We start from the raw sequence: 26,148 nt of genomic DNA, 5'->3' as shown, positions 1-26,148 counted from the left end.
TAGCAGATCAGGAGTACTGATGGAATTACACTTGAAAATATCTAAAGCCACGTATTTCAAGCGGTGTGTGGAAAAACTTGCCATCTGGAAAACATGTACCACACTACTTAACCCCCACAGTGGAATGCTTCGTTCACACTTTCATCACCCAGTTACCACTAGTTACAGAGCAAGACCAGTGTGACTGGGATCAGCATCTCCTTTTGATCATGATGGTATATTGCTCTGCAGTACAGGAACCTACAAACTGCACACCTGAAACATCTGATGCTGGATTGAGAACTGTGGACTACAGCAGCTCTGACCTTCAGGCAGCCTCCCAATTGTGCAGCAGTGCCTTTGGGCACAGAATATGCTCAATTGCTCAAGGACAAAATTGAAGTTGCACAAAGGTTTGCCAGGACACAGTACAATGAAGCTGGCCACAATCAGAAAAGACATTATGACTTGCAGGTACAGAGACTTCCCTTCTCTGTTTGTGACCACATAGGGGTGTACAGCCCTGAGAGGTTACTCATCTAAAATGGACTGAGTGGGCCCCGGTAGGTATTAGACAGAGTGTCAGCAATGCAACAGATGTTTTTACATCCAGATTGACTGGTATTGTATAGGATTGACTGTGCTGTTGCACCGGTCATTGTAGCAGATTCATAGTGGCCAGTGTGAGCTCATCCACTACAAATGCACGCCTCACAGTGGAAAGGCCAACAGTAGGATTTACTGTAGTCAGGATTCCTGTCACACAAACCAGGCCAGCAATTGTGGGTAGCTAGGGTCCCCACCGCAAAATTATAAGTACGGCCCTTCCAAAGACTATTTACTGCTGGCTGTGTGTGTATGTCAGTCCATCCTTCATCATACCTCAAAATGAAACAGTACTGTATTACAAAAAACATAAAAGTATATATTTTTGTGCACAAATTGTTCAGTTATAATTCAATCTGTGATTCCTAAATGATTCAAAAGACCCTTAATATTCATCGAAATACCCAGCCTAATTATACTTGAGCATAAAAGTGCTTTAACACAGTGATCGTTTACAACTTAATTATAATGAAACGAAATTCAGTCGCTAACTATATGTGATCAAAGCAGCAGTTTACCATTTTCAGTTTCCATAGTACCGTTCATGATGAAAAGATCTACAAAATGTTAGTGATTAGCGTCTATACCTTTGCGTAGGTGCGCGTAATGAGAAGAATGCGACTTTTTTTTAAAAAAAACTTATTTTAATAGTAGCAATGCATTCACGAATAAACTGTTAGACGAATCTTCATCGACAATTGAGATAATATCCAAAGGTAATGAATGTTATCAGAATTTAGCTGGCCATACGGGTTCGACCTGTTTTGTTACATTTCCACACCCGAAGCACTGTTACTAGTGTCGTCAGCTACTTATAGTCAAAATTCCCCTTTTTAACCCTACTGATAATTTAGAATTCAATTCGCTAATTTTTCAGATAATTAGCCCTCCCATTACCGCATATGCATAAGCAGCAGTCTGGTGTGGAGTTCAGTATTTTCCTCTGATATTTAATTAGCCATATAGAATTAAACCCTTTCTGAAATTCATCTTGCCTTTAATAAAAATACAAGTGGCCGACTAACCGAAGACTACACGCGCCTCGTTAATGGGTAACTATACAATGCTACCTATCATTGAGATTGACAATTTGATTTATCAATCAAATTGCAACACTGCAGATCTTCCACCAATCAGATCAGAATGGGCGGAGCAAAAACCGGAATTTCAGAATCACAGACGGGTGAGTGAAATTAAGCCGCCTAATTATATACCTAGCTCTTCGTTTCCCCCATCGTGATGTAGCGAGTGTTCAGGGGTAGTGGTATTTTATTTTTGGAAGGTGGTCGATTTGCGTTGACTTAGAAAAAAAGAAACGTGCGGACAGTTTTGCCCTGTAACATATTGGTGATTTTTTTTCTGTAATCGAAACCAAGGGTTTTGTGCTTTCCACATTCGGCTCCATCTCATATCCTGCAGAAAGGACTTTGTGTGTACGCTTTTAAGTCCTCCGTAGCAGCAGTTCCGTGAGGTTTTTTAGTGGCTTTTTCCACTCCGTTATCTTTTAATCTTGTGTTGGTTTAGGAGTAATGTCATAGTGTAAATATTAATACATTCTTCGGGAGCTGTATGTGTCTTATAACAGAACGCGTGGTGTTTACGTATACTATATGCTTATGGCGACGTGGAGTTCCAGTACTCCCTAGATATTATCACTCCAGAAAGTACAGTGTGCTGTGAAGGCATGCAACAATAAAGTGTATGGAATTTGGGTTTAAAAAAAATCAAACGTGGTCTGCCGCCTTCTCCAGCTTTGGTTCTTCCCTTGAGTCCGATGTTGTCGTGGTAGGGTCTGTCCACCAACTAAGACAATAAATTGTATTAAAAGGTTTTGAGAATGTTACGTAGCAGGTTAATATGTATGTTTGATATCAGTTTGAATTATGTGTAACCATTAGTTTGACTAAATTTTAATGAAAACTATTTTAACACATTTAGTTATATGACAGTTTAAAAGTTGGTATCAGCCATTGTAAGATTTGCGTGTCAGGCAGAAGTTTAATTATTTAGCCCTCCCCTCCGTGCATTAAGAAGCTTTTACTATGCTTAAGAAGCTATACTATTCAAGTGTGTTCACTGCCCTGATGTTGTTTATCATTTTAGAATTTTAACACACAGGTTCAGTGTCTTAGTTCTGTTCACATCGCAACTCACATGTGGAGACTCAACTGGTAGCCTTGTCCTTTACATGAAATTGAATCCGTCACTAGGCTACCCTTTCTGCTTCATACTCCTATGCCATTTCAAGCTGTAAATCCATCTTTTGATGTGTGTATTTGAAGCTGTTGTCAAGAATCATGTTATTGGTAAGCTAGGAAAATAATGTTAGATGAACTAACTTTGGACATATGTGGCCTATACAATTCCTTTAAAAAGTGCCCAGACTAGTTAAATCTTTTCACCTGTTGGTAGAACACAAATTAAAAACTTCCATATTCAAAGTTTTAGACAAACATAACTACATTAGATGTCTTAAACAGAGTTTGTATTCCACACATCCATATTTGGTTGAACTAACCAGGAATGGACCAATGTTCTTTCAGGGCAATACCATGGATTACAGTTCTGCTGAAAAGCAACTCGTCTCCCAAGCTTCTTTATTTTTTTTTTGTCTGACTTGAGCAATTTCTCATGATAATGCTTTCTTAAAAACTGCACCATCTAATTTTCTTTTGGCTTTAACAAGTTGCCCGGTTTCTCTTGCACAGGATGCTGACACCACCATACCCTCCTGAATAGACAATGTTTCTTGAGGAGTGGTTTGTGTTACATTTGTACCACAACTTGCAATTTGAATTTTGCCCAGAACATTCATTCTTTATCTTACCACTTTACCTTTCCCTTAACCAAATCTGATTATACTTATGATTTCTGGCTTAAATGATCCTTTTTGAGTATTTTTTCTTCTTGCCTGTTTACCACAAAGGCCAGAGTTTATATAATTCATTTGACTAATACATGTTTACTCTACTCTCTGCCACCAAATTCTTTTGATCTCTGAAAGTGTTTGTTCCTTTCAATGCCTTCCCGCTAAAGTCCGATACTTGTTCTGATGCTGTGTTATGAGTGACATTCTTTTGTAGACCTTGTCTGGGGGTTGTGGTGCAGTTTACATTTCTTAATTATCATGCCAGTGGTACTCCGAAGGAGACTCAGATGCTTGAGAAAGATTTGTACCCTTTTCCTAATCTGTGCACTTTCTTAGTTCATGTCAGCCTTTTTTAGAATGTGTTTTCTTCATTTTATACTTTTATGTTTATTGCGTGCCCAATTGTCTTTTAAGTAATTGATCTTTTATGCAAAAAATCAGACAATAATTTCAATGAACAAGCACAGGCCAACTGTTTAATCATCTCTTTGATAGGACAAAAAGATTGACCAGAATATGGGCAAGCAACAAATTTTAGGTTTTCTCTTTAAGATTCTTGCCCTCTTTTTTTCCTCAAACTTTTCCATTTAAAGTTGTGACAGTTTGCAATAAAGATACATATATGAACAAGATTCTTATGTAACATTAATAATCCTACAACATTTGAAAACCTTTAAAATGTTTTAATAATTTTGCAAAACATTGTGTATATGCAGTTCAAGAATACAGTTTGTAAAAAAAAATGTTAATAGTGCATACTATAGAAATAAAAAACAAAACTAAAAAAGTACTACAGTAAAAAGTAATTTCTTGATTTGATGAATATTTTTAAGGCCAAACAAATTTTTCAAAACCATTTAGGGACATACTAGTAATGCTGTTCCCATTAAGAATAAACACATTTGGACAATAAAAATAACAATAATTACATAACATATCAGACATAATTTAAAAAAAGAATGATGAGGCTCGGTGCTTTATGACAGAATTAAAATATCTTTCTTTAAGACTTACAATTGTAGATTAAAATAAGAAAATTTTACAACTACTTATTTTCCCACCTGTTTGTATACCTCATGTGTGTGATTTGAGTATCATTCAACATGTTGAACTTCCAGATATTTATGCAATGGTTATGAATCAAATGGGAAGCGATTATCAACTTTTAGAACAGTGCTTTTATATTTCAGTGTTAGTCTTGTGATAATTCATTAACACTCCATATTCTGTCTGTCTTTAGGATGAGGAGGTCCATAACTTGGAATCATCAAAAGTTCTCAATTTTTCAGAATGTCAGAGGCGGCAGGTGGCTTTAGTGAGGGAGATGCTTCTCCCCAGCCGTTAAGTCTGGGTGTGATCGGCACTCGTCTAGCACAGGTAAGTTGTCTTACTGGCAAATGCTTTCTGGACTGACATTATTGATTTAATATACTGCATTGTGATTTTTTTTAAATGATTAAAAAATTGGCAATACAATAGCATTAACATTAATCCAAAGGGAAAATCTTTGCTAATGAAGTGTATAAATGAACAGCTTCATGTATTCAAAACATCCTAATATAACTGATAATTGTACAAATCAAAAGCATGCTTGACTTTGATAACAGAACGGCAATACAAATAGTATGTCTTCTCTTTTTCATACAGCGGTACCAGGGATTTTTGGATAAATCCACCCCTCACATTTTGATTAGGTGGGGGATTACTGTCTTGTTATCAATGCTTTTCTTGCTACGAATCTTCCTCCTACAGGTAAGCAATTATCATTTTGCCAATTTGTTTTGAGTCTGCTTTGAAAAATTAAGGGTCTTGACCAGTTGACAAGAGGCCGGCTTAATTAGAGCTGAGCGAGTGCAAGCTCTGGGCAAACTAACCAGTATAACAGAAAAGTAGTGACTCAGACAAAATATTGAACTGGTTATTTTAGGCAATTCTGAAATAATATCTAATTACATTTCCTGTGTTTTCTGTTTTCAGGGATGGTATATAGTAACATATGCTCTAGGAATCTATCATCTCAATCTTCTTGTGGCCTTCCTGTCTCCCAAAATTGAACCATCATTGATGGAGGATTCTGGTATGTATCAATCACTTCTTTCTGTTAGGTTTCCAGGTCAGCATCAATTGTACTGTATCTATCTCTGTAGCATTGAAAGTCCTCCATGAGAGCATAAACTGTAGCTAAAAGTGCCACTTTTTCTTTTTTGGCAGTTGTGGTTTATTTTTTTTTTTTTTTTTTGTGGTTTGCTTGTGCAACCATTTGTTTTGTTAATTTTTAAATATAGATTTATGTTTAGCAGTAGTTGTAAGGTTATTTGGATCAAAACATCATATAAGCTGCTTTGAACTGTTTATTATGAAAAGGAGAAATGTACACAGTCCTGGGCTCACCATTGTGATTCACAAAACAGGCTATCTACTTTGCATTTCAGTATAGTCACTCATACTCACTGCCTGCAGTCATGTTGCTTTCCAGCCACTAGTAACAACTGAGGCTGGCTAAGATTCTTCGTACATCAGAGCTCTTGTATAGAAATTCTTCTTCTAGTTCTTTGCTCTATTTAAATTTTCATTTATCCACCCTTTCATTGGGTCTCTTTTATAAACATTACATTGGTCCCATGTGTTGAGTGAAACGGTATCTGTCAAAAAATGCTGTGTATATTGTTTTAAATGTATAAATTCACAAGCATTAATTAAATTTTTGATTGCATCTGGAAAATCATACTAAAGGAAATGCTTAGAAATGCCAATAATTAAAGTTCTACTGAAGCAAGAAAAAAAAGTTTAAGGTAAAAGGCATAAAGAACTTAGAATTTTATAACATAAATGATGACATTTTATGTGGAAATAATGAAAAAATAAATTCATTTAATATGTTACAGTATTTGTGGATACTTGAAACTGTTCAACACTTCTACCTTCATACTCAATAAACTTTTATTCCACGAATGGTAAAAGAAATTTCTCATCTCACATCAGTCATATTCAACTTTTAAAATTATAGCTTACCATAAAAGTTATGAAATGTAACTGTTTCTTCAATTTTGTAATTTGTGGTTTTGGTGCATGCTGTACAGTTTGGAATACTTTGTCATTGTCAGTAACATGGACCTTAAGATCATGATATATCATCTTATTGTGGTAACAAGAATGGCACTACCACATAAAGATAAGCAAAATGTTATTTAAATCTTCCGTCTATTTTCATAACCAATTTATCCAGAGCAGGGTTATTCCTGCAATCATAGGGCACATTGCAGGAACAAGGCAGAGCGCCAGTCCATTGCATGACAAACACACAGGTCAATTTAGCAACGACAGTTCACCTAACCTGCATTTCTTTGGACTGGGGGAGGAAACCGGAGCACCTGGAGCAAACACACATGTACACAGGAAGAACATAGAAACTCCATGCAGGTAGCATCCGGGATAAGAACCCTGGTGTCCTTAATGTGCGGCAACAGTGCTACCACTGCACCACCCCTTTTAAATCATCTTCTTTCTAATGATGGAAGTAGTTTTATTATGAATGAAACTGAAGCAAAAAACAGTTTGCATATGCTTCCATAAATGTACTAATGCCCTTGTCATAAGTCATTTCTACTGCTCTGTTTAAATGAAGAATTTTCTTTGGAGTGAAATGCATGTGTTTATACCTTGTGGTTTGTTGACTGTGCCTGTGGTGTGCTTTGTTTCTTGGCTGACTTTAATAATAATAATACATTTTATGTATATAGTGCCTTTCCCATGCTCAAGGCACTTCACAGAGTTTAGGATAGAACAACAGGGTATACAGTATATAGCATTGTACAGTACAAACCAGATAAATAAATAAAGAAGATTAAGACAGCAAATTCAGAGAAAAAAAGCCTAACAGACAACATAATTGATGGTCTAGCACACACACATACAGGTTACATGAGCATTTTGACATAAAGGTAAACAGAGAGAAGGGTAGTAAAGTCAAGTAGAGCGAAAAGCCTTCCTGAACAGATGAGTTTTGAGTTGTTTTTTAAAAGAATTCATGGAGTCAGCTGACCTGATTAATTTTGGTAGGTCATTCCAGAGTCTGGGCGCTATACAGCTGAAGGCCCTGTCACCCATGGAGTGTAGATTAGTGTGGGGCACAACAAGATCAGAGGACCTTAGTGGGCGGACAGGCACATAGTGATGGAGAAGGTCACTGATGTAGTTTGGCGCAAGGTCATTTAAGGCTTTGTAAGTTATTAGTAGGATTTTATATTCGATTCTGTAAGACACAGGGAGCCAGTGAAGGCAGAGCAGGATGGGTGTGATGTGCTCGCTGCTGCTGGTCCGTGTAAGGACTCTTGCAGCCGAGTTTTGAATAAGCTGGAACTGAGATATAAGATTAGAAGGGGCACCTGCCAGCGGCGAGTTACAATAATCGATGCGGGATATGATAAAAGCATGGACAAGTTTCTCAGCATTAGAAAAGGAGAGGAAGGAGTGAACACGGGATATGTTACGGAGGTGAAAGTAAGAAAGTTTCTTAATGTGGTTTATGTGGGCGGAATAAGAAAGGGAGGAATCAAAAATGACACCAAGATTGCATTGCAGTAGAGGCAGGTCTGATGAGATCACCAACAAGATGGACTGGGAAGGAGCTCATTTTATTAAGTTGCACTTTAGTCCCAATTTGTAGGAGGTCAGTTTTGTTGCAATTTAATTTAAAGAGTTCTGCTTCATCCAGGTATTAATTTCACTGAGGCAGGTTGTGAGCTGAGAAAGCTCTGATGAAGTTCCACTTTTAACATTGAAATAAAGTTGAGTATCGTCTGTATAAAACTGATAACCCAATCCATAGCTATGTACAGTGCATCCGGAAAGTATTCACAGCGCATCACTTGTTCCACATTTTGTTACACAGGGGTGCGGATATCCAACGCACGACTCGTCCGACACGGGTAAATTGACCGTCAGACAAGCGTGTTTTTCTGTTTCAGTTGTCCGCGGACAAGTGCAATTTTCTGGAGAAAAATATATGTGCTGTGCAGGGCACATTTTACCACTACTTTCACATTTTAAACATTTGGGTACGTACTTTGTGCGGAAACAGTCTACTTAGGCATGTTCTTCATGTCTCAAATTGGTCTTCAATATTGTTTACAAAATGACGGCTGATTTTTCAAAGGGGAAGCACTCTTACGGTCTTACATAAGTATTTTACCCTAATACGTACATGCTTGGAGATGCGGTCATTTTTTTAATGCCGACATTACGATGTAATCTGATGATTTTTCATTATAATCAATAACTTTTATATATTACCAGTAACGGCGTACTGCACAATAACATGCAGTGAATAAATACACTTGACTTGAGCATTCCTAGTTTTCATCCTCTTTCTCTGTACGTTTAGCATACATTTGCTCAGAGGTTGATGCGCTTGCTGCTTCCTGAGCAGCTCTTTTTTTCTCCACCGTAGTGGCCTGCTGCTTTTCTTCTTTCGTTGGTATCTTTTCGCGTTAAAACTGATTAAGTTAGTTTTTGTGTTGCAATTACTTAGTACGTTTTCTTTAATTTTTCACTTAAACTGGCACTTAAGTCTTCAATCTGCCTCAAGAATGATTAGCGAAGGTGGTGGGAAATGAGAACGGCTCCCATACGCATGCGCCGTCCTGCTGCGCACTGCCGAGATTTGATTCAACAATAAAATAAAATAATAAAGAATAATACAAATCATCACCCCGAAAGCGGATAGTAGACATCACATAGTATACTGTATGTGTACCAAATTTCAAGTCAAAAGGTGAAATGGTTTGCGAGCTACAGGTGATTTAAAATCCTGGACAGACAAATGAACAGCCACGGTAGCGTATTATAGAAGAAGATTGCCTTTCCAAATCATGTCCAATCAACTGAAATTACCACAGGTGGACTCCAATTAAGCTGCAGAAACATCTCAAGGATGATCAGGGGAAACAGGATGCACCTGAGCTCAATTTTGAGCTTCACGGCAAAGGCTGTGAATACTTATGTACATGTGCTTTCTCAATTTTTTTATTTTGAATAAATTTGCAAAAACCTCAAGTAAATTTTTTTCACGTTGTCATTATGGGGTGTTGTGTGTAGAATTCTGAGGAAAAAAATGAATTTAATCCATTTTGGAATAAGGCAGTAACATAACAAAATGTGGAAAAAGTGATGCACTGTGAATACTTGCCGGATGCACTGTATAATATGGCCAAGGGGAAGCATATAAATACAGAAGAGAAGAGGGCCGAGGACAGAGCCCTGAGGAACTCCTTGTGTGACTGGCGCTGAGCTGGATCTGCTGTTGCTAAGACTAACAAACTCTTGCCTATCAGTCAGATAGGACTTGAACCACTGGAGGGCAGTGCCAGAGATACCCAGCATGTTCTCCATTCTGGACAGTAGAATGTCATGTCTGAAAGTGTCAAATGCTGCACTGAGGTCTAATAGAATTAATATGCTGGTTTGTCCAGAGTCTGCTGCCATAAGCAAATCATTGATTACCCATAGCAGAGCAGTTTCACAGCTGTGTTGCATCCTGAAACCAGACTGAAAGGGTTCCATCAAGTTATTAGAGGTTAAGTAATTGGTGAGTTGGGAAGCTACAACACGCTCAAGAGCTTTTGACAGAAAAGGTAAGTGGGAAATAGGCCGAAAATTGTTAAGATTGTCAGCATCAAGGCTAGACTTTTTTAACATTGGGGTTACAGAAGCGATTTTAAAAGTGATTGGCACAGTGCCTGTGTCAAGGGATGAGTTTATTATTGTTGTAACAGTCGGGATTATGGCATGAAAGCAGGATTTGAGTAGTGTGCTGGGGATGGGGTCCACTACACAAGTAGTCGGCCTCATCTTACAAAGCAGGTTATTAACAAACGCAGAAATGACTGGTGAGAACTTAGAGAAGGAGCTGGATGGAGTGGGAAAACAGGAAGAGATATAAACAGATGATGTATTTATGTTAGTTGAATTATTTAGATCTTTAATTTTGTTGTGGAAAAAGTGGAGGAATTTCTCACAGACTTCAGTAGAAGAGGTAGTTGGGCCAGATGCGGGTTCGAGTAGTTTGTTAACTACAGAAAACAAAACCCTTGGGTTATCGTGGCCACTTTCTATTATTCTCCCATAATGGGTGTTCATGGCAGCAGTTAGTGCTTCTCTGTAAGCTCTTTGGTGGTCAGAGAAAGCCTGGATATGAACAGTGAGGCCAGTCTTACGTGACATTCTCTCAAGGAAAATCTTTAAGCATTTTGGTCTTTGCTTTATCCTTAGCAACTTTATAGCAAAAAGTTTAAATCGTTCTGGGCACCCTTCTATTATAAGCTGTCTTCCTAAGGGTTAAGGAAATGAGATGCCAGTTATTAAGTAATACCTCTTCCCCCAGGTTGGGTTCAGTATCTGACATGAATCTTGGCTTAGATGAGCTGATTTTTGAAAGCATTAGGCGCCTAGAATTACTTAAACATCTGATAATAGTTAGTTACGTTCATGTATTTTGTGAAGCCACTTTATTTAATGTTAAACCATATATTTTTCAAGTTCTTCTCCAATTGAACATTAAACACCTAATATTTTTGTGGTGTATCTTAGGATAGTTTTTTCTGTCTTGTTTTAAGTTTATTCTTCAAAGACACAATCTAGTAAATGTGACATTTCATATACATACAGTATATCCAATTAAAAGAGAAAAGTATTTCTTTGTTGAAAAATTGAAAAATTAAAATTGACAGCAAAACAACTGGTCACTTTGCTAAGCAGCCTTATATGTATACATAAAGGAAAGAGGTAAGCACTGACCATTGCATCACTATCCAGAGAAACTTAATGTCTTAAATTGTTAAAAGCTGCACTAAGATCAGGTAAGATAAATAAGCATGATCATATTAACTATTTTGATGAAGGTTGATTCTATAAGAAAGCATTTTATGAGTGTTGAAAAAAAAACTTAAAGTTGAACTTGAAAGCTACTTTGCTTCCTGTCTAACATCCCAAGTTGCTTTTTTTAATTAATTTCAAAGCTGACTTCTGTAGCAATTGTCAAAGTGTGCAGGGAATTTGTAAAGCATTAAAAGTGTTACGTTTGGCATCATACAGACCAATTTCACTACTGAATAATGATGTTAAGATACTCTCAAAAATTCTAGCTAGAAGGATGGAGAAAGTGCTGCCCTCGGTAATATCACAGGATCAAACTGGATTTATTAAAGGCCAACATCTATCTTCCAATCTCCGACGCTTGTTTAATGTTATATATTCACCAGCAAAATCAAACACCCCAGAGATATTACTATCATTAGATGCAGAAAAAGCATTTGATATGATTGAATGGAACTACCTTTTCACTGCATTGGAGAAATTTGGGTTTGGCCCGAATATTTGTGCATGGATCAAACTACTGTATACCAATCCAGAAGCTTCAGTTTGTATTAATAACATTTGCTCAGACTACTTTAAGCTAGAACGGGGCACCAGACAAGGATGTCCCTTGTCACCACTGCTGTTTGCAATCGCCATTGAACCACTGGCAGTTCACTGCCGAAATTCTTATCAGATAAAGGGGATTGTCAGAGAAGGACTGGAACAGAAAATTTCTCTATATGCAGATGATATGGTTTTATACATATCAGACTAAGAAAACACTGTCCCTGCAGTTCTAACAGCACTAACAGAATTTCAAAAGATATCTGGTCTTAAAATTAATCTGAATAAAATTATACTCTTTCCAGTGAATTCACAAGCATATAATATCAGATTGGACACCCTACCTTTTACCATAGCAGATCAGTTTAAATACCTAGGGGTAAATATCACAAGTAAACATAAAGCTCTTTATCAACAAAATTTTGCCGTCTGTATGGAAAAAATTAAGCAAGACCTGGATAGATGGTCAACCCTTCATCTCACTCTAGCCGGAAGAATTAACGTTGTTAAGATGAATATCCTTCCTAAACTTCTTTTTTTTTATTTCAAAACATTCCAATATATATCAATAAATCATTTTTTAAGCAATTAGATTCAACAATAACCTCATTCATTTGGAACTCAAAACACCCACGTATCCGAAGAGCAACCCTACAAAGACCTCAGGCAGAAGGTGGCATGGCTCTACCTAATTTTCAGTTTTATTACTGGGCAGCAAACATACAAGCCATAAAAACCTGGACACAAATAAATGAACATACACAGGCCTGGTCCGCAATAGAAATAAAATCCTGTAGTACTTCTTTATACAGTGATCCCTCGCTATATCGCACTTCGCCTTTCGTGGCTTCACTCCATCGCGGATTTTATATGTAAGCATATTTAAATATATATCGCGGATTTTTTGCTGGTTCGTGGATTTCTGAGGACAATGGGTCTTTTAATTTCTGGTACATGCTTCCTCAGTTGGTTTGCCCAGTTGATTTCATACAAGGGACGCTATTGGCAGATGGCTGAGAAGCTACCCAACTTACTTTTCTCTGTCTCTCTTGCGCTGACTTTCTCTGATCCTGACGTAGGGGGATTGAGCAGGGGGGCTGTTCGCACACCTAGACGATACGGACGCTCGTCTAAAAATGCTGAAAGATTATCTTCACGTTGCTATCTTTTGTGCAGCTGCTTCCTGAAAAGACATGCTGCACGGTGCTTCGCATACTTAAAAGCTCGAAGGGCACGTATTGATTTTTGACTGAAAAACAAACTCTGTCTCTCTCTATCTCTCTCTCTCCCTGCTCCTGACGGAGGGGGTGTGAGCTGCCGCCTTCAACAGCTTTGTGCCGCTGTGCTTCGCATACTTAAAAGCCAAACAGCCCTATTGATTTGTTTGCTAGAGATTGTTTTCTCTATCTATGTGACATTCTGTGCTCCTGACACGCACTCCTTTGAAGAGGAAGATATGTTTGCATTCTTTTAATTGTGAGATGGAACTGTCATCTCTGTCTTGTCATGGAGCACAGTTTAAACTTTTGAAAAAGAGACAAATGTTTGTTTGCAGTGTTTGAATAACGTTCCTGTCTCTCTACAACCTCCTGTGTTTCTGCGCAAATCTGTGACCCAAGCATGACAATATAAAAATAACCATATAAACATATGGTTTCTACTTCGCGGATTTTCTTATTTCGCGGGTGGCTCTGGAACGCAACCCCCGCGATGGAGGAGGGATTACTGTACTCCCTGCTCTGCTCTCCAATAAATGCAAGTTATTGCAAATGTACTAATAACCCAATTGTGCTTTACTCACTTAGAATATGGAACCAAATTAGAAAGCATTTTAAGATGGAAAATCTTTTATCGGTGGCACCTCTGCAAGAGAACCACCTCTTTCAACCCTCGCAAACATATCCAGTTTTTAATACCTGGAAAAGTTTTGGGATTAAAATGCTCAGAGATCTTTATATAGACAACATATTTGCATCTTTTGAACAATTACGTTCAAAATTCAACCTCCCAGCTACACATTTCTTTCACTATCTTCAAATTAGAAATTTTGTTAAACAGAAATTGCCCGATTTTCCCCACCTCGCACCCTCTGGAAAAAATACTGCTCTATGCCGAGGAATTAAACACCATTTCCGCATTATATAAAATCCTATTAGAGTCCCTACCTTTCAAAGATCCAAGAGGACATTGGGAAGAAGATCTCTTAATCAATATATCAGAAAAGGAGTGGAAGGTAGCAAAGCAGAGAATTCACTCGAGGTACATATGCGCAAAGCATAGAATTATTCAACTAAAAATTATGTATCAAGCTCATGTGTCTCGCTTAAAACTGTCCAAAATGTTTCCAGGGCAAGATCCAACCTGCGAACGCTGCAACCAAGTTCCTGCCTCACTGGGTCACATGTTCTGGGTCTGCACCAAATTAACATCATTTTGGACAAAAATTTTTAAGTGCCTTTCAGACAGCCTTGGGGTCACAATCCCTCTTAACCCACTAACAGCTGTGTTCGGTGTTCTTCTAGACGGACTTGAAGTGGAGAAGGACAAGCAAACGGTGATTGCATTCACTACACTTTTGGCATGCAGACTTATTCTGTTAAATTGGAAGAATCCTAACTCTCCTCTGATAAGTCAGTGGGAAACCGATGTTTTATATTATTTGAAATTGGAAAAAATCAAATTCTCAGTTAGAGGATCTGTACAAAATTTTTTCAAAACCAGGCAGGATCTGATCAATATTATTTTAGAATAAGAGAAATAACTATTACCGCATTTAATTCCCTTCTCCATCTCTTATTTACATATATATTTATTTCTCCCTTTCCTTTGCTTAATGTTGTCTTATTAAAAAGCCCTAAGCAATTCTCCTTTAGCTAAGCTCTCCTTCTCAGGGGTGGGGTTTGATTTGTCTTTAATTTGTTTGGTTATAAATTGATCTATTTGTATGGAATGATTACAATAAAAATTAATAAAATATATAAAAAAAAAAAGTGTTAAGTTTGAGACAGTAGTCAGTAGGGATGCACCGATACCACTTTTTTGGAAAACGAGTACGAGTACTTGCATTTCAGTACTCGCCGATACCGAGTACTTGCCGATACCGAGTACTTAATAAAAACATGATTTAAATTTACAGGTAACAGCTTTAGTCATATAATTTAACAAAAAAAACAAGAAGCTCTCGTCTATCCACTGGGAGGTTAGGCTAATTAGTGACACGGGGCTAACACTGCTTGTCCAAATATCCGTGGTGAAACTAAACGCAGAGGAGGCTTGCAGTAGGCTGTGGATATGTTTTTTCACGGAGTCGTGTAGTTTAGGCAGCTCCGTGTCAGTCACGTAGCGGCGGCTTGGGATATCATATCTGGGCTCCAGAACATGGAGGAGACGCAGGAATCCCACATTTTCTACCTCCGAGGGTGGCTGGTCACTCAATGCAATGTACTCGATAATTGCCTGTGTTATTTTCACAGCACGTGGATTGTCTCTGGACATTTTCTCTCGTCTTGCAAGAGTTTGCTGCAGCGTGGGTTGTGTTGGTTTAGAAGCGTGGGTAAACTCTTTGTACTCGTTGTCGTGTTGGGATTTTAGGTGCTTGATTGAATTACTTGTGTTAAATGCGCTACCTTTTGAGCCTCCTCTGGACAATTTTGCTGAGCACAATTTGCAGTCCGCCTTTGTTTTGTCGTCTTCATTCACTTTGAAATAGTTCCACACGGCTGACATGTCTCGCCTCACCTTGCCTTCTCCCCGTTCTGAGCTGCAGCCGGGGCCTGGGGGCGGGCACTTGGCGCCTGTGATTAACCCCTTACACGCCACTCAAACATAGACATTTCTCAGACCGTGGTATCGGTCCCCGGTATCGGGGGACTTTTAACGAGTACGAGTACTTTAGAAAATGTGGTATTGAGGCCAATACCAGATACCCGTTTCGGTATCGGTGCATCCCTTGTAGTCAGTTTAATGACAATTAAGAGCTAGATTGCTGTCTTTACCAAATTGACTCAAAATGTATTTAATCTTAGTTTGGAATACATTAGTAAAACATTCACCTTTTTTTTTTTTATTACTGATGGCAGAAAGTGTAAACATAAGTTAATTGTAGATCTAAAAATTCTTTCCACTGCAGCAAAAAAGCTGCATGAAGCTATATCAATGTCTTTTGGAAATGAAGTGAGCGTTTTCTGTGTACAAAGCAGTCCTGAAAGTTATACCTTTTGATTTATCAAATCATTTATGAACAGTAAATTTTAATTTGGTGACTTTGTATCTGTGTTTCAGTTGTCATATTTTGCTATTACTTTGAAGCAATTCATCAGTATACTGTGGGAGGATGCACCTCAGACTATTTTGAATTGGGAACTTAGGGTACTGCTACTAAACATGTAAAGGTAGAAACAAAGTACATTGTGTTTGATATCTGTACACATGCATAACACAACAGATTTCACAACAAACTTTGCAGGTGCTTAAATGGTTACTAAATAAGAGATATCCAATAATTATTAATATTTTACATTTTTTTCTCAAATTCTGTTGTGACCTACCCAATACATCTTTTTTGTTCTTCTGTCCATTTCTTTATGTCAGATATTTACTATACTAGTATTTCTTCATAGGCCTGTTAATTACCAAAAAAGCTGATGATATTTCTGAGCATATGTAAAATCAGACATAAGTTAAATTGTCAAAACACATTTTCATCAAGGCAGTGAACATGCCTTCAGCATGATGCATGGTGACACATAAAATGTGTCCTTGAAATGTATCCTTGTTTGTTATGTAAGGAGCCTTGGGAAGGTGTATTCCATGATCTGCAGTATGTAAAATATAGTAATGTATGCATTGTATTTTTATTAAAGTTTTTATTAACTTTGATTCACAATAGCCAAAAAAATCCTGTTAAAAACATAACACAAAAGAGATCTTCAGGATGATTTAACAGTAAGTTGAGGCATTTAGTAATATGCATATTCAATATGAATGACTGTTATAATATGTTTTGTTATTAAGTTTAATGCCACTGTTCTCTGTGCCCACTGTTATGGACTCATTCATACAGGCAGACCAAGTATGGTACGCAGGGGCTCAACATCAGCATTTAGAATTGCTGAGCCAAGCACAGGACTAGAGAGCCAAAGACAACTGGAGAATTGAATAGTCCGCCTAAAGACAGACTAGTATATTTCTGTCTTTTGTCAGCACAAAAATTCTCTTTCCTTGTTGGGAGAATGAGAACTGCATGTAGGCATTGTGCTATTCCTGTATTTTTGAAGGTGGGGTTTGAGTCCTTTCCTGTCCTTGTTTGGATCCAGAAAAAGAGCCTGCATATGGAGCAACCAGTATATAAGGATGGACCTACGGCCAATACACTTTGAAGCTAACGGACGGAAGATTATGTCCTCCGTCCGGAAAATCCTTTCAGCGTGGCAACGAAAGATGGCAGACTGCCTTGGTCAAGACCCCCACATGCTTGATAGAGTCTATCATAAGCTTCCCGTTTGTAATACCGCGTGAAACCGTCAGTAAAGTGAGCTAAATTATCCTTATACTTCTCATGTAATCTTGTAACCGTCATATTGCATGCTGGGGGGGGATAATACCTTTTTAATTTATAATTATTTAAATTCAGGTTAATTAAAACGCCGCAATTGAAAAGAACACATTTCCGGAGAGCTAATGCCTCTTAAGGAAACAATGACCCAGCAGGTTTTTAATGTGCCTAAATGCTATTTAAAATAAATATATTGTCCCTTCACCAAACGGTCCTCCTCCCCCTTCCATGACATTAAAACAATGCAGAACAATACAGGCAAATGCTGGAAGAAGAAGAATAGGAAAGACTCTGTAAGTGACAGTCACAAAGATTATCACCTTTTTAAAACAATAATAGCCATTTTTACCATCAGTTATAATGAAAGTGTGCTATGTAAATGTAATTAGTCTTCACCCTGTTTTGTAAATACTGTGAATGATGTGACCTAGCTAATATAGCTAGTGAATGATTCCAGAGGTTTGGGAATTTACAGTTAAAGGCTGGGATTATAAAAAGATCTTCATTCTTTCAATAAAGTGTACAATAGAGCATAGATGATAATAAGATCTGAAACCTAAAATGGGCTAAGTTTAAATAGTATCCTCCATAATGGTTGGGACAAAGACACATTTTTCCTTTTTTACCCCTCTGCTCCATAGTGTAAAAATCCAAATCAAACAATTTACATGTGATTAAAGTGTACATTGCAGACTTTCATTTAAGGGTGTTTGCATACATTTTGATCACGTGTAGAAATGACAACACTTTCTCTACATGGTCTCCCCATTTTAGGGCACCATAATGTTTGGGACGTAGCAATGGTAGGTGTATTAAAGCAGTCATATTTAGTACTTTATTGCATATCTCCTGTATTCAATGACTGTTTGAAGTCTGAGATTCATAGATATCACTAGTTGCAAAGTGCCTTGAGCATGGGAAAGGCGCTTTATAAATAAAATGTATTATTATTAAAGTGTCTTTTCTGGTGGTGCTCTACCAAGCCTCTGATGCAGCCATCTTCAGCTCCTGCTTGTTTCAGGAGCTTGTCTCCTTAAGTTTTCTTTTCAGGATATGAAAGGCATGCTCAATTGGATTTAAACTGGGTGACTGGCTTGGCCGTTCAAGAATTTTCAATTTTTTACATTTGGAAAAACTCATTTGTTGCCTTAGCAATATGTTTGTGATCACTATTTTGTTGTAGAATGTCATCCAATGAATTTGGAGGCATTTACTGGAACTTGAGCAGATAAGATGTTTCTGTACACCTCAGAATTCATTGTGCAACTGCCATCAACAGTTATGTCACCGAAAAAAATGTTCAGTACCTGAGGCAGTCATACATGCCCAAGCCATAATACTCCTACCACCATGTTTAACAGATGAGGTGGCATGATTTTAATCTTGGGCAGTTCCCTTTCATCACTACATATTTCTTTTGCCATCACTCTGTTTCAGGTTAATCTTCTGTTTCATCCATCCATCCATTTTCCAACCCGCTGAATCCGAACACAGGGTCACGAGGGCTGCTGGAGCCAATCCCAGCCAACACAGGGCACAAGGCAGGAACCAATCCTGGGCAGGGTGCCAACCCACCGCAGTCTTCTGTTTCATCTGTCCACAAGACCTTTTTTCCAGAATTCTGCAGGCTCTTTTAAGTACTTTTTTGCAAACTGTAATCTGGCCATCCTGTTTTTGTAGCTAAGTAGTGGTTTCCATCTTGCAGTATGGCCTTGTGACGGTGTGGGTTGGCTCTGCACTACCTGTTCCATCTAGAAGTCTCTGAACCCACCACTGTTGATAGTCCTAACCGAGATGAGCCGAGCAAATGAGGACACATACATCCAGACAAGGGGTAGGTGGAAAGTGAATCAATGCTTTTCTTAAAATCAATCGAGAAACGAACACTGTTCAATAAGTGCAGTGCGGCAACACTTAAATAAAGAATCCCATAAAAGTCAGTGATGATGGAGGTCAAAAATAAGTCAATAAATTATCCATTAAAATGAGGTTAAAATTCCACGATAGGAATTGTTCTAAAAACACAGTCCCTGGTGCATCCCTTTAAAACCAGCGTCTCCTCTGCTTACCCTGCACAGGCAGAGGAGGTGCCCAACCATCAGGTTTCTGCTGTCCATGGTTCCCCAGGAGGGTACCGTGCTGAGCCTCACCTTGCTCCTTCACTTCCTGCTGCCATCACCAGCCTTATGCAGGAGCAAGCCTTGTGTCACTCTAAACTACCAGGTAATGCTGAGTGGGAGCAACCTTTTGCAGCCACGAGCATCGACCTCGCGCTTCCTCAAGTGGCTCTCCTCCCGGCTGCCTGCCTCAACTCTTCCACACTGGCTCTCTGCCCTTCCTGCCTTCTTCTCCTGTCCTTTAACCTCCATCTTTCTCTTATTGATCTGTTCTCTTCTCTTCTCCCCTCTCTACTGTGCAAGCTCTTCCTATACGTGTCCTTCCTAATTGGGCGCAAGTGTGAGGTGCCACTCCCTCTGAGGCAATAATGAGGCACCTGACTGACGTTCACATTCACACGTGCATACGCAATCAGCCAAACACCCCAACCATTCCTGGAGTGATGCATGTTCACACACACCTGCCCCCGATCGGTGCCTGCACCTTATTTAAAATCTGCATGGAGCCACAACCCACTTATCACAGGCTTCTGTATTTTTGTTTATGAAGTCTTCTGTGGATAGTGGTCTCTGATACATCCACATCTGCCATCTGAGGACAGTATCTAATCTGTCAGACAGGTGTTTGGGGCTTTTTCTTTACCATAATGAGGATTCTTTTGTCATCAGCAGTGGAGGTCTTAATTTGCCTACCAGTCCCTTTGCTGTTACTGAGCTCACCAGTGCTTTCTTTCTTCCTAATGATATTCCAGGCAGTTGATTTTGGTAATCCTAAGGTTTTATCAACATCTCTAATGGTTTGTCTTGTTTTTCAACTTCATAGTGTCTTCTTTGACTTTCATTGGCACAGTTCTTGTCCTCATGTTGAACAATGGGAACTACAAAGTTAGTCTGTAGGTAGAAGTAAGTCTGAGTATCATATTACTGACTAATGAAGAAATGAAACACACCTGAGTTATCACAAACAACTGTGACGCCAATTGTTGTAAACATTATGGTGTCCTAAAGTCGTCATTTCTACAATGTATGACTAAAATGTATGTAAATATCCTTAAATGAAAGTCTGCAATGTGCATTTTAATGACATCTAAATTGTTTGATTAGTAATTTTAAACTTTGTAGCAGAGGGGTAAATCAATGAAAAATATCTTTTTCTCAAACAGTATGGAGGAGACTGTATATGACTATATACCAAGAGTAAGGTTTTAAAGTCCACTCTAAATTTAAGAACTACTCATAATTTTTATTTATAATCCCTATTGCTGTGTTTTGAATTATTTCTTTCTGATCTAAGCACCAGAAATCCTATGTATTTTACCTTGTTATCGGGTTTTATAACTCCTCTGTTTCAGTATAATTTCAGTTTTCAAGTTATTTCAGTTATAAATTGCACTCCATAGCATAAAATTGGGAAAATAGTGTGCAAACAAATAAATAAAGATGAAAATTATAGCATTTTTATTGTAAAAACTATGAAAACACACAGGGTGAATGAAAAAATAAAAACAAATTCTGACCTGATAAAGTTACTGTAATTCTCTACTATCTTATTTACAAGTTTATGCTCACTTTTGTACCCCCCCTTGATATTTATCTTTTGTTTCACATGGCCTTTCCTTGCATTTGACTGTGAAGCAGTCAGTAAACAAAAATGAAAATAATACCTTAACATTTTAATTGCAAAAGCAGTGCAGGCATAGATAATGGATGAAAAAAATTAAAGCAAACTTTTTAGTTTCCAGTGTTTTCTTTATAAGTGTATGCACACCTTTTATAGCAGCAGACCTCCATAATACACTCCATCCCATCATATCCTAGTATTTGTATGTACAATATTAATTGATTACACTGTCATCAAGTGTTATATGTCCTCAGATTCAGAACAGATTTTGCTTTCCATTAGTCTTATGCAATATGGAAAATAATATTAGGCTGTATTGACATTACTATAGAATATAATAGGTAAACCAGTGCAGACAGAAAGAGTGAATGACAAATAAAACCCTTTTTATAATGAAAAATGTTGCTTTAAGCATATGCTACCTTTATTTACCAGGATATGTCTACTTCTTGTTGTACTGTCCTTTGGTGTTGGATTAGAACATGTCACATTTATGTCTAACATCATGCTATGCCAGAGTAGGTATCCATTCTTTTTGCCCAAGGGCACAATAAAGGATTATGAAATAGCATGTAGAAATCCCTGTCGCTTGACTGGTAGTCACTAAGCACAGCTATATATATTCTTTATGGATAGAAATAAAAGGAAAAATATATGAAAACAGTATGAAGTGAGCATATCAATAGACAAAGTACCCTAACTTACATACAAACAACTTACTTGCTGATGTTGCCAAGGAAACAAATAAGTTGCCTTCTGCTCATCATTGCCTGTCAAAAGCATTTCCAGGTCTGCTAAAAGTTGTGACCATTTTTTTGTAGTGAGTTTGTATCGAAATACAAAGAAATTGCTAACAATAAACCACTCTTAATAAAGATATAGCTAAAACATGACAGTGATGTTGGTTAGGGAGACACTGGCACTGCAGTGTGTCATCCAAATGTCTTACTTGCATTTGGATATCTGAAAACCAGAGAATTCTGACTGGTTAAAATGTCAGTATAACAGCATCGCTCAATATACATATTTGTGTATTTTGGACATGACAAACGTACCATTATAGTTCAGTTGTCACAGGGGATGAACACAACTGGAAGTATTGTTTATGCAGTCATGGCCAAAAGTTTTGGTGAATGACACAAGTATTGGTTTTCACAAAGTTTGCTGCTTCAGTGTTTTTACATCTTTTTGTCAGATGTTTCAATGGTATACTGAAGTATAATTACAAGTATTTCATAAATTTCAAAGCCTTTTATTGATAATTACATTACGTTTATGCAAAGAGTCAATATTTGTAGTGTTGGCTCGTCTTTTTCAAGACCTCTGCAATTGGCACTGGCATGCTGTCAATCAACTTCTGGGCCAAATCCTGACTGATGGCAGCCCATTCTTGCATAATCAATGCTTGGAGTTTGTCAGAATTTGTGAGTTTTTGTTTGTCCACCCGCCTCTTCAGGGCTGGCCACAAGTTCTCAATGGGATTAAGGTCTGGGGAGTTTCCTGGCCATGGACCCAAAATTTCAATGTGTTGTTCCCTGAGCCACTTAGTTATTACTTTTGCTTTATGGCACGGTGCTCCATCATGCTGGAAAAGGCATTGTTCGTCACCAAACTGTTCTTGGATAGTTGGGAGAAGTTGCTGTCTGAGGATGTTTTGGTACCATTCCTTATTCTTGGCTGTGTTCTTAGGCAAAATTGTGAGTGAGCCCACTTCCTTGGCTGAGAAGCAACCCCACACATGAATGGTCTAAGGATGCTTTACTGTTGGCATGACACAGGACTGATGGTAGCACTCACCTTTTCTTCTCTGGACAATCGTTTTTCTGGATGACCTAAACAATCGGAAAGGGGATTCATCAGAGAAAATGACTTTACCCCAGTCCTCAGTAGTCCAATCCCTGTGCAGAATATCAGTCTGTCCCTTATGTTTTTCTTGGAGAGAAGTGGCTTCTTTGCTGCCCTTCTTGACACCAGGCCATCCTCCACAAGTATTCTCCTCACTGTGTGTGCAGATGCACTCACACCTGCTGCCATTCCTGAGCAACTCTGCACTGGTAGGGGCCCGATCCCACAGCTGAATCAGCTTTAGGAGACAGTCCTGGTACTTGCTGGACTTTCTTGGGACCTCTGAAACTTTCTTCACAACAATTGAACCTCTCTATTCTAACTCCATCAACATGACAGAGTGATCTACAGCCTTGTCCTCACTTTCACCTGTGTTAATGAGAGGATCACTGAAATGATGTCAGCAGATCCTTTTGTGGCAGGGCAGAAATTCAGTGGAAATGGGTTTTCTGGGATTAAGTTCATTTTCATGGCAACGAGGGACTTTGCAATTAATTGCAATTCATCTGATCACTGTTCAGAACATTCTGGAGTATATGCAAATTGCCATCATAAAAATAAGGCAGTAAACTTTGTGAAAATTAATATTTGTGTCATTCTCAAAACTTTTGGCCATGACTATGGTTAAAAATCTAAGAATGTCTGAATTGGTAATAAATAAAGCTTTTAGTAAATTCACTGCTAGACATATAGGAACAGTGGCTTTAATAGCTATCCCCTGTCTATGACATGGCACACAGACAAGCGCTGCATGTCTTTGGAAATGTCACATGTCTTTTGAAAGGTGTTGATACCTACAACCAATCTGTACTTGTTTGGATCTGTAAAGCAATCCATTGCCGGGGGATAGTGGCTATAAGGTTATTACAAAAAGTTATTCATAGTGACACAGCACACAAACTAATGTGACATGTTGTCGGAATCAGCAGATACTGCAAATTTTGTGAAGGCTAAAGTGCCCTGATGCAGCAAACCAATCAATAATAATAATTCCAAGGGTAAATCAAAAAGTAACTATATAGAAACTGATGCAGTACATGTTTATATTGGCTTCCTTCTGACTAAGAGGCCAAGAGTTTGTTAGTCTTGGTAACAGCAGATCCAGTTCAGTGCCAAGGGATCCCTCAGTGTTCTGTCCTTGGCCCTTTGCTCTTCTGTGTCTATATGCTTCCCCTTAGCCATATAATTTGTAGCTATGGACTGGGTTATCATTTTTATGCAGATGATACTTAACTGTATGTCAGTGTTAAAAGTGAAACTTCATCAGGGTTTTCTCAGCTCACAACTTCCCTCAGTGAAATTAAACCCTGGATGGAGCAGAAATCTTTAAAATTAAACAGCAACAAAACTGAACTCCTGAAAATTGGCACTAAACCACAACTTAAGAAAATGAGCTCCTTCTCATTCAACTCTCCCTAAACTAATTAGATCAGCTGACTTCATTCATTCTTTTAAAAAACAACTTAAAACACGTGTTTTGGAAGGCTTTTAACTTAACCTGACATTCTGCTTGCTCTTTCAGTCTTCCTCTCTGTCCAGATGCTCAGTATAATTTGTGCGTGTGTTATATCACAAATTATTTTATTTGCTAGGCTTTTTGTTAGTATTTAATTTAGTATTTTACTCTGGTTTATTGTCTTTTATTCTGTTTAATGCTTTTGTATATCCAGTATCTATCTGTTTTAGTGTTCTATTCAGGAAACATTTATAGCCAATGTTACATATACGTCCTGTTTCTTTATGAGACTCTGTGAAGCGCCCTGGGCATGGGAAAGGTGCAATCTAAATAAAATGTATTATTGTTATAGTTTGGACATGCACAGAGCAGCACAGTGCTGTTAGTCTAGTTGAAACAACAATAAAATGAACATGGACAGAGCTGATTAAACATTAAGCAAAATAAGCATGTGATTAATGCATCAAGAGAGAGGGGCACCACAGAAATTGTTCATTGCCATATTCACCACGGGCCATATGGTGCAAAACCACAAATGGTGCAGCTTAACCAGCTTCCACAAAAAAGGGCTCCCAAATTAAATGAAAAAAATGACATACAGGTACAGTGCATCCGGAAAGTATTCACAGCGCATCACTTTTTCCACATTTTGTTATGTTACAGCCTTATTCCAAAATGGATTAAATTCATTTTTTCCTCAGAATTCTACACACAACACCCCATAATGACAACGTGAAAAAAATTTACTTGAGGTTTTTGCAAATTTATTCAAAATAAAAAAATTGAGAAAACACATGTACATAAGTATTCACAGCCTTTGCCGTGAAGCTCAAAATTGAGCTCAGGTGCATCCTGTTTCCCCTGATCATCCTTGAGATGTTTCTGCAGCTTAATTGGAGTCCACCTGTGGTAAATTCAGTTGACTGGACATGATTTGGAAGGGCACACACCTGTCTATATAAGGTCCCACAGTTGACAGTTCATGTCAGAGCACAAACCAAGCATGAAGTCAAAGGAATTGACAAATCTGGGGAAGGTTACAGAAAAATTTCTGCTGCTTTGAAGGTCCCAATCAGCACAGTGGCCTCCATCATCCGTAAGTGGAAGAAGTTCGAAACCACCAGGACTCTTCCTAGAGCTGGCCGGCCATATAAACTGAGTGATCGGGGGAGAAGGGCCTTAGTCAGGGAGGTGACCAAAAACCCGATGGTCACTCTGTCAGAGCTCCAGAGGTCCTCTGCGGTGAGAGGAGAACCTTCCAGAAGGACAACCATCTCTGCAGCAATCCACCAACCAGGCCTGTATGGTAAAGTGGCCAGACGGAAGCCACTCCTTAGTAAAAGGCACATAGCAGCCCACCTGGAGTTTGCCAAAAGGCACCTGAAGAACTCTCAGACCATGAGAAAGAAAATTCTCTGGTCTGATGAGACAAAGATTGAACTCTTTGGTGTGAATGCCAGGCGTCATGTTTGGAGGTAACCAGGCACCGCTTATCGCCAGGCCAATACCATCCCTACAGTGAAGCTTGGTGGTGGCAGCATCATGCTGTGGGGATGTCTTTCAGCGGCAGGGACTGGGAGACTAGTCAGGATAAAGGGAAAGATGATTGCAGCAATGTACAGCATCATCCTGGATGAAAACCTGCTCCAGAGCGCTCTTGACCTCAAACTGGGGCGACGGTTC

At 38.4% G+C, this 26,148-nt stretch overlaps 1 protein-coding gene across 3 annotated transcripts in view; it reads left to right on the top strand.

Moving 5' to 3' along the window:
* Positions 1-1,660: 1,660 nt before the first annotated feature.
* LOC114657930 (protein RER1-like) overlaps positions 1,661-26,148 on the top strand; it is a 46,539-nt gene continuing 22,051 nt past the window's right edge. The window contains exons 1-4 of one of the 3 annotated variants that reach the window (XM_028809905.2): positions 1,661-1,768; positions 4,695-4,831; positions 5,102-5,206; positions 5,432-5,531. In XM_028809905.2, coding sequence (XP_028665738.1) covers positions 4,745-4,831; positions 5,102-5,206; positions 5,432-5,531 — 292 coding nt within the window. In that variant the 5' untranslated portion in view covers positions 1,661-1,768; positions 4,695-4,744. Of the gene's footprint in view, positions 1,769-1,816; positions 2,052-2,326; positions 2,892-4,694; positions 4,832-5,101; positions 5,207-5,431; positions 5,532-26,148 lie in introns of those variants that run through there. The other 2 variants (XM_028809909.2, XM_028809907.2) reach the window with 2 other exon arrangements.

Source organism: Erpetoichthys calabaricus, chromosome 9 (genome assembly GCF_900747795.2).
Source record: "Erpetoichthys calabaricus chromosome 9, fErpCal1.3, whole genome shotgun sequence".
Lineage (NCBI taxonomy): Eukaryota > Metazoa > Chordata > Cladistia > Polypteriformes > Polypteridae > Erpetoichthys > Erpetoichthys calabaricus.
This window is presented reverse-complemented; position numbering and strand designations above follow the sequence as displayed.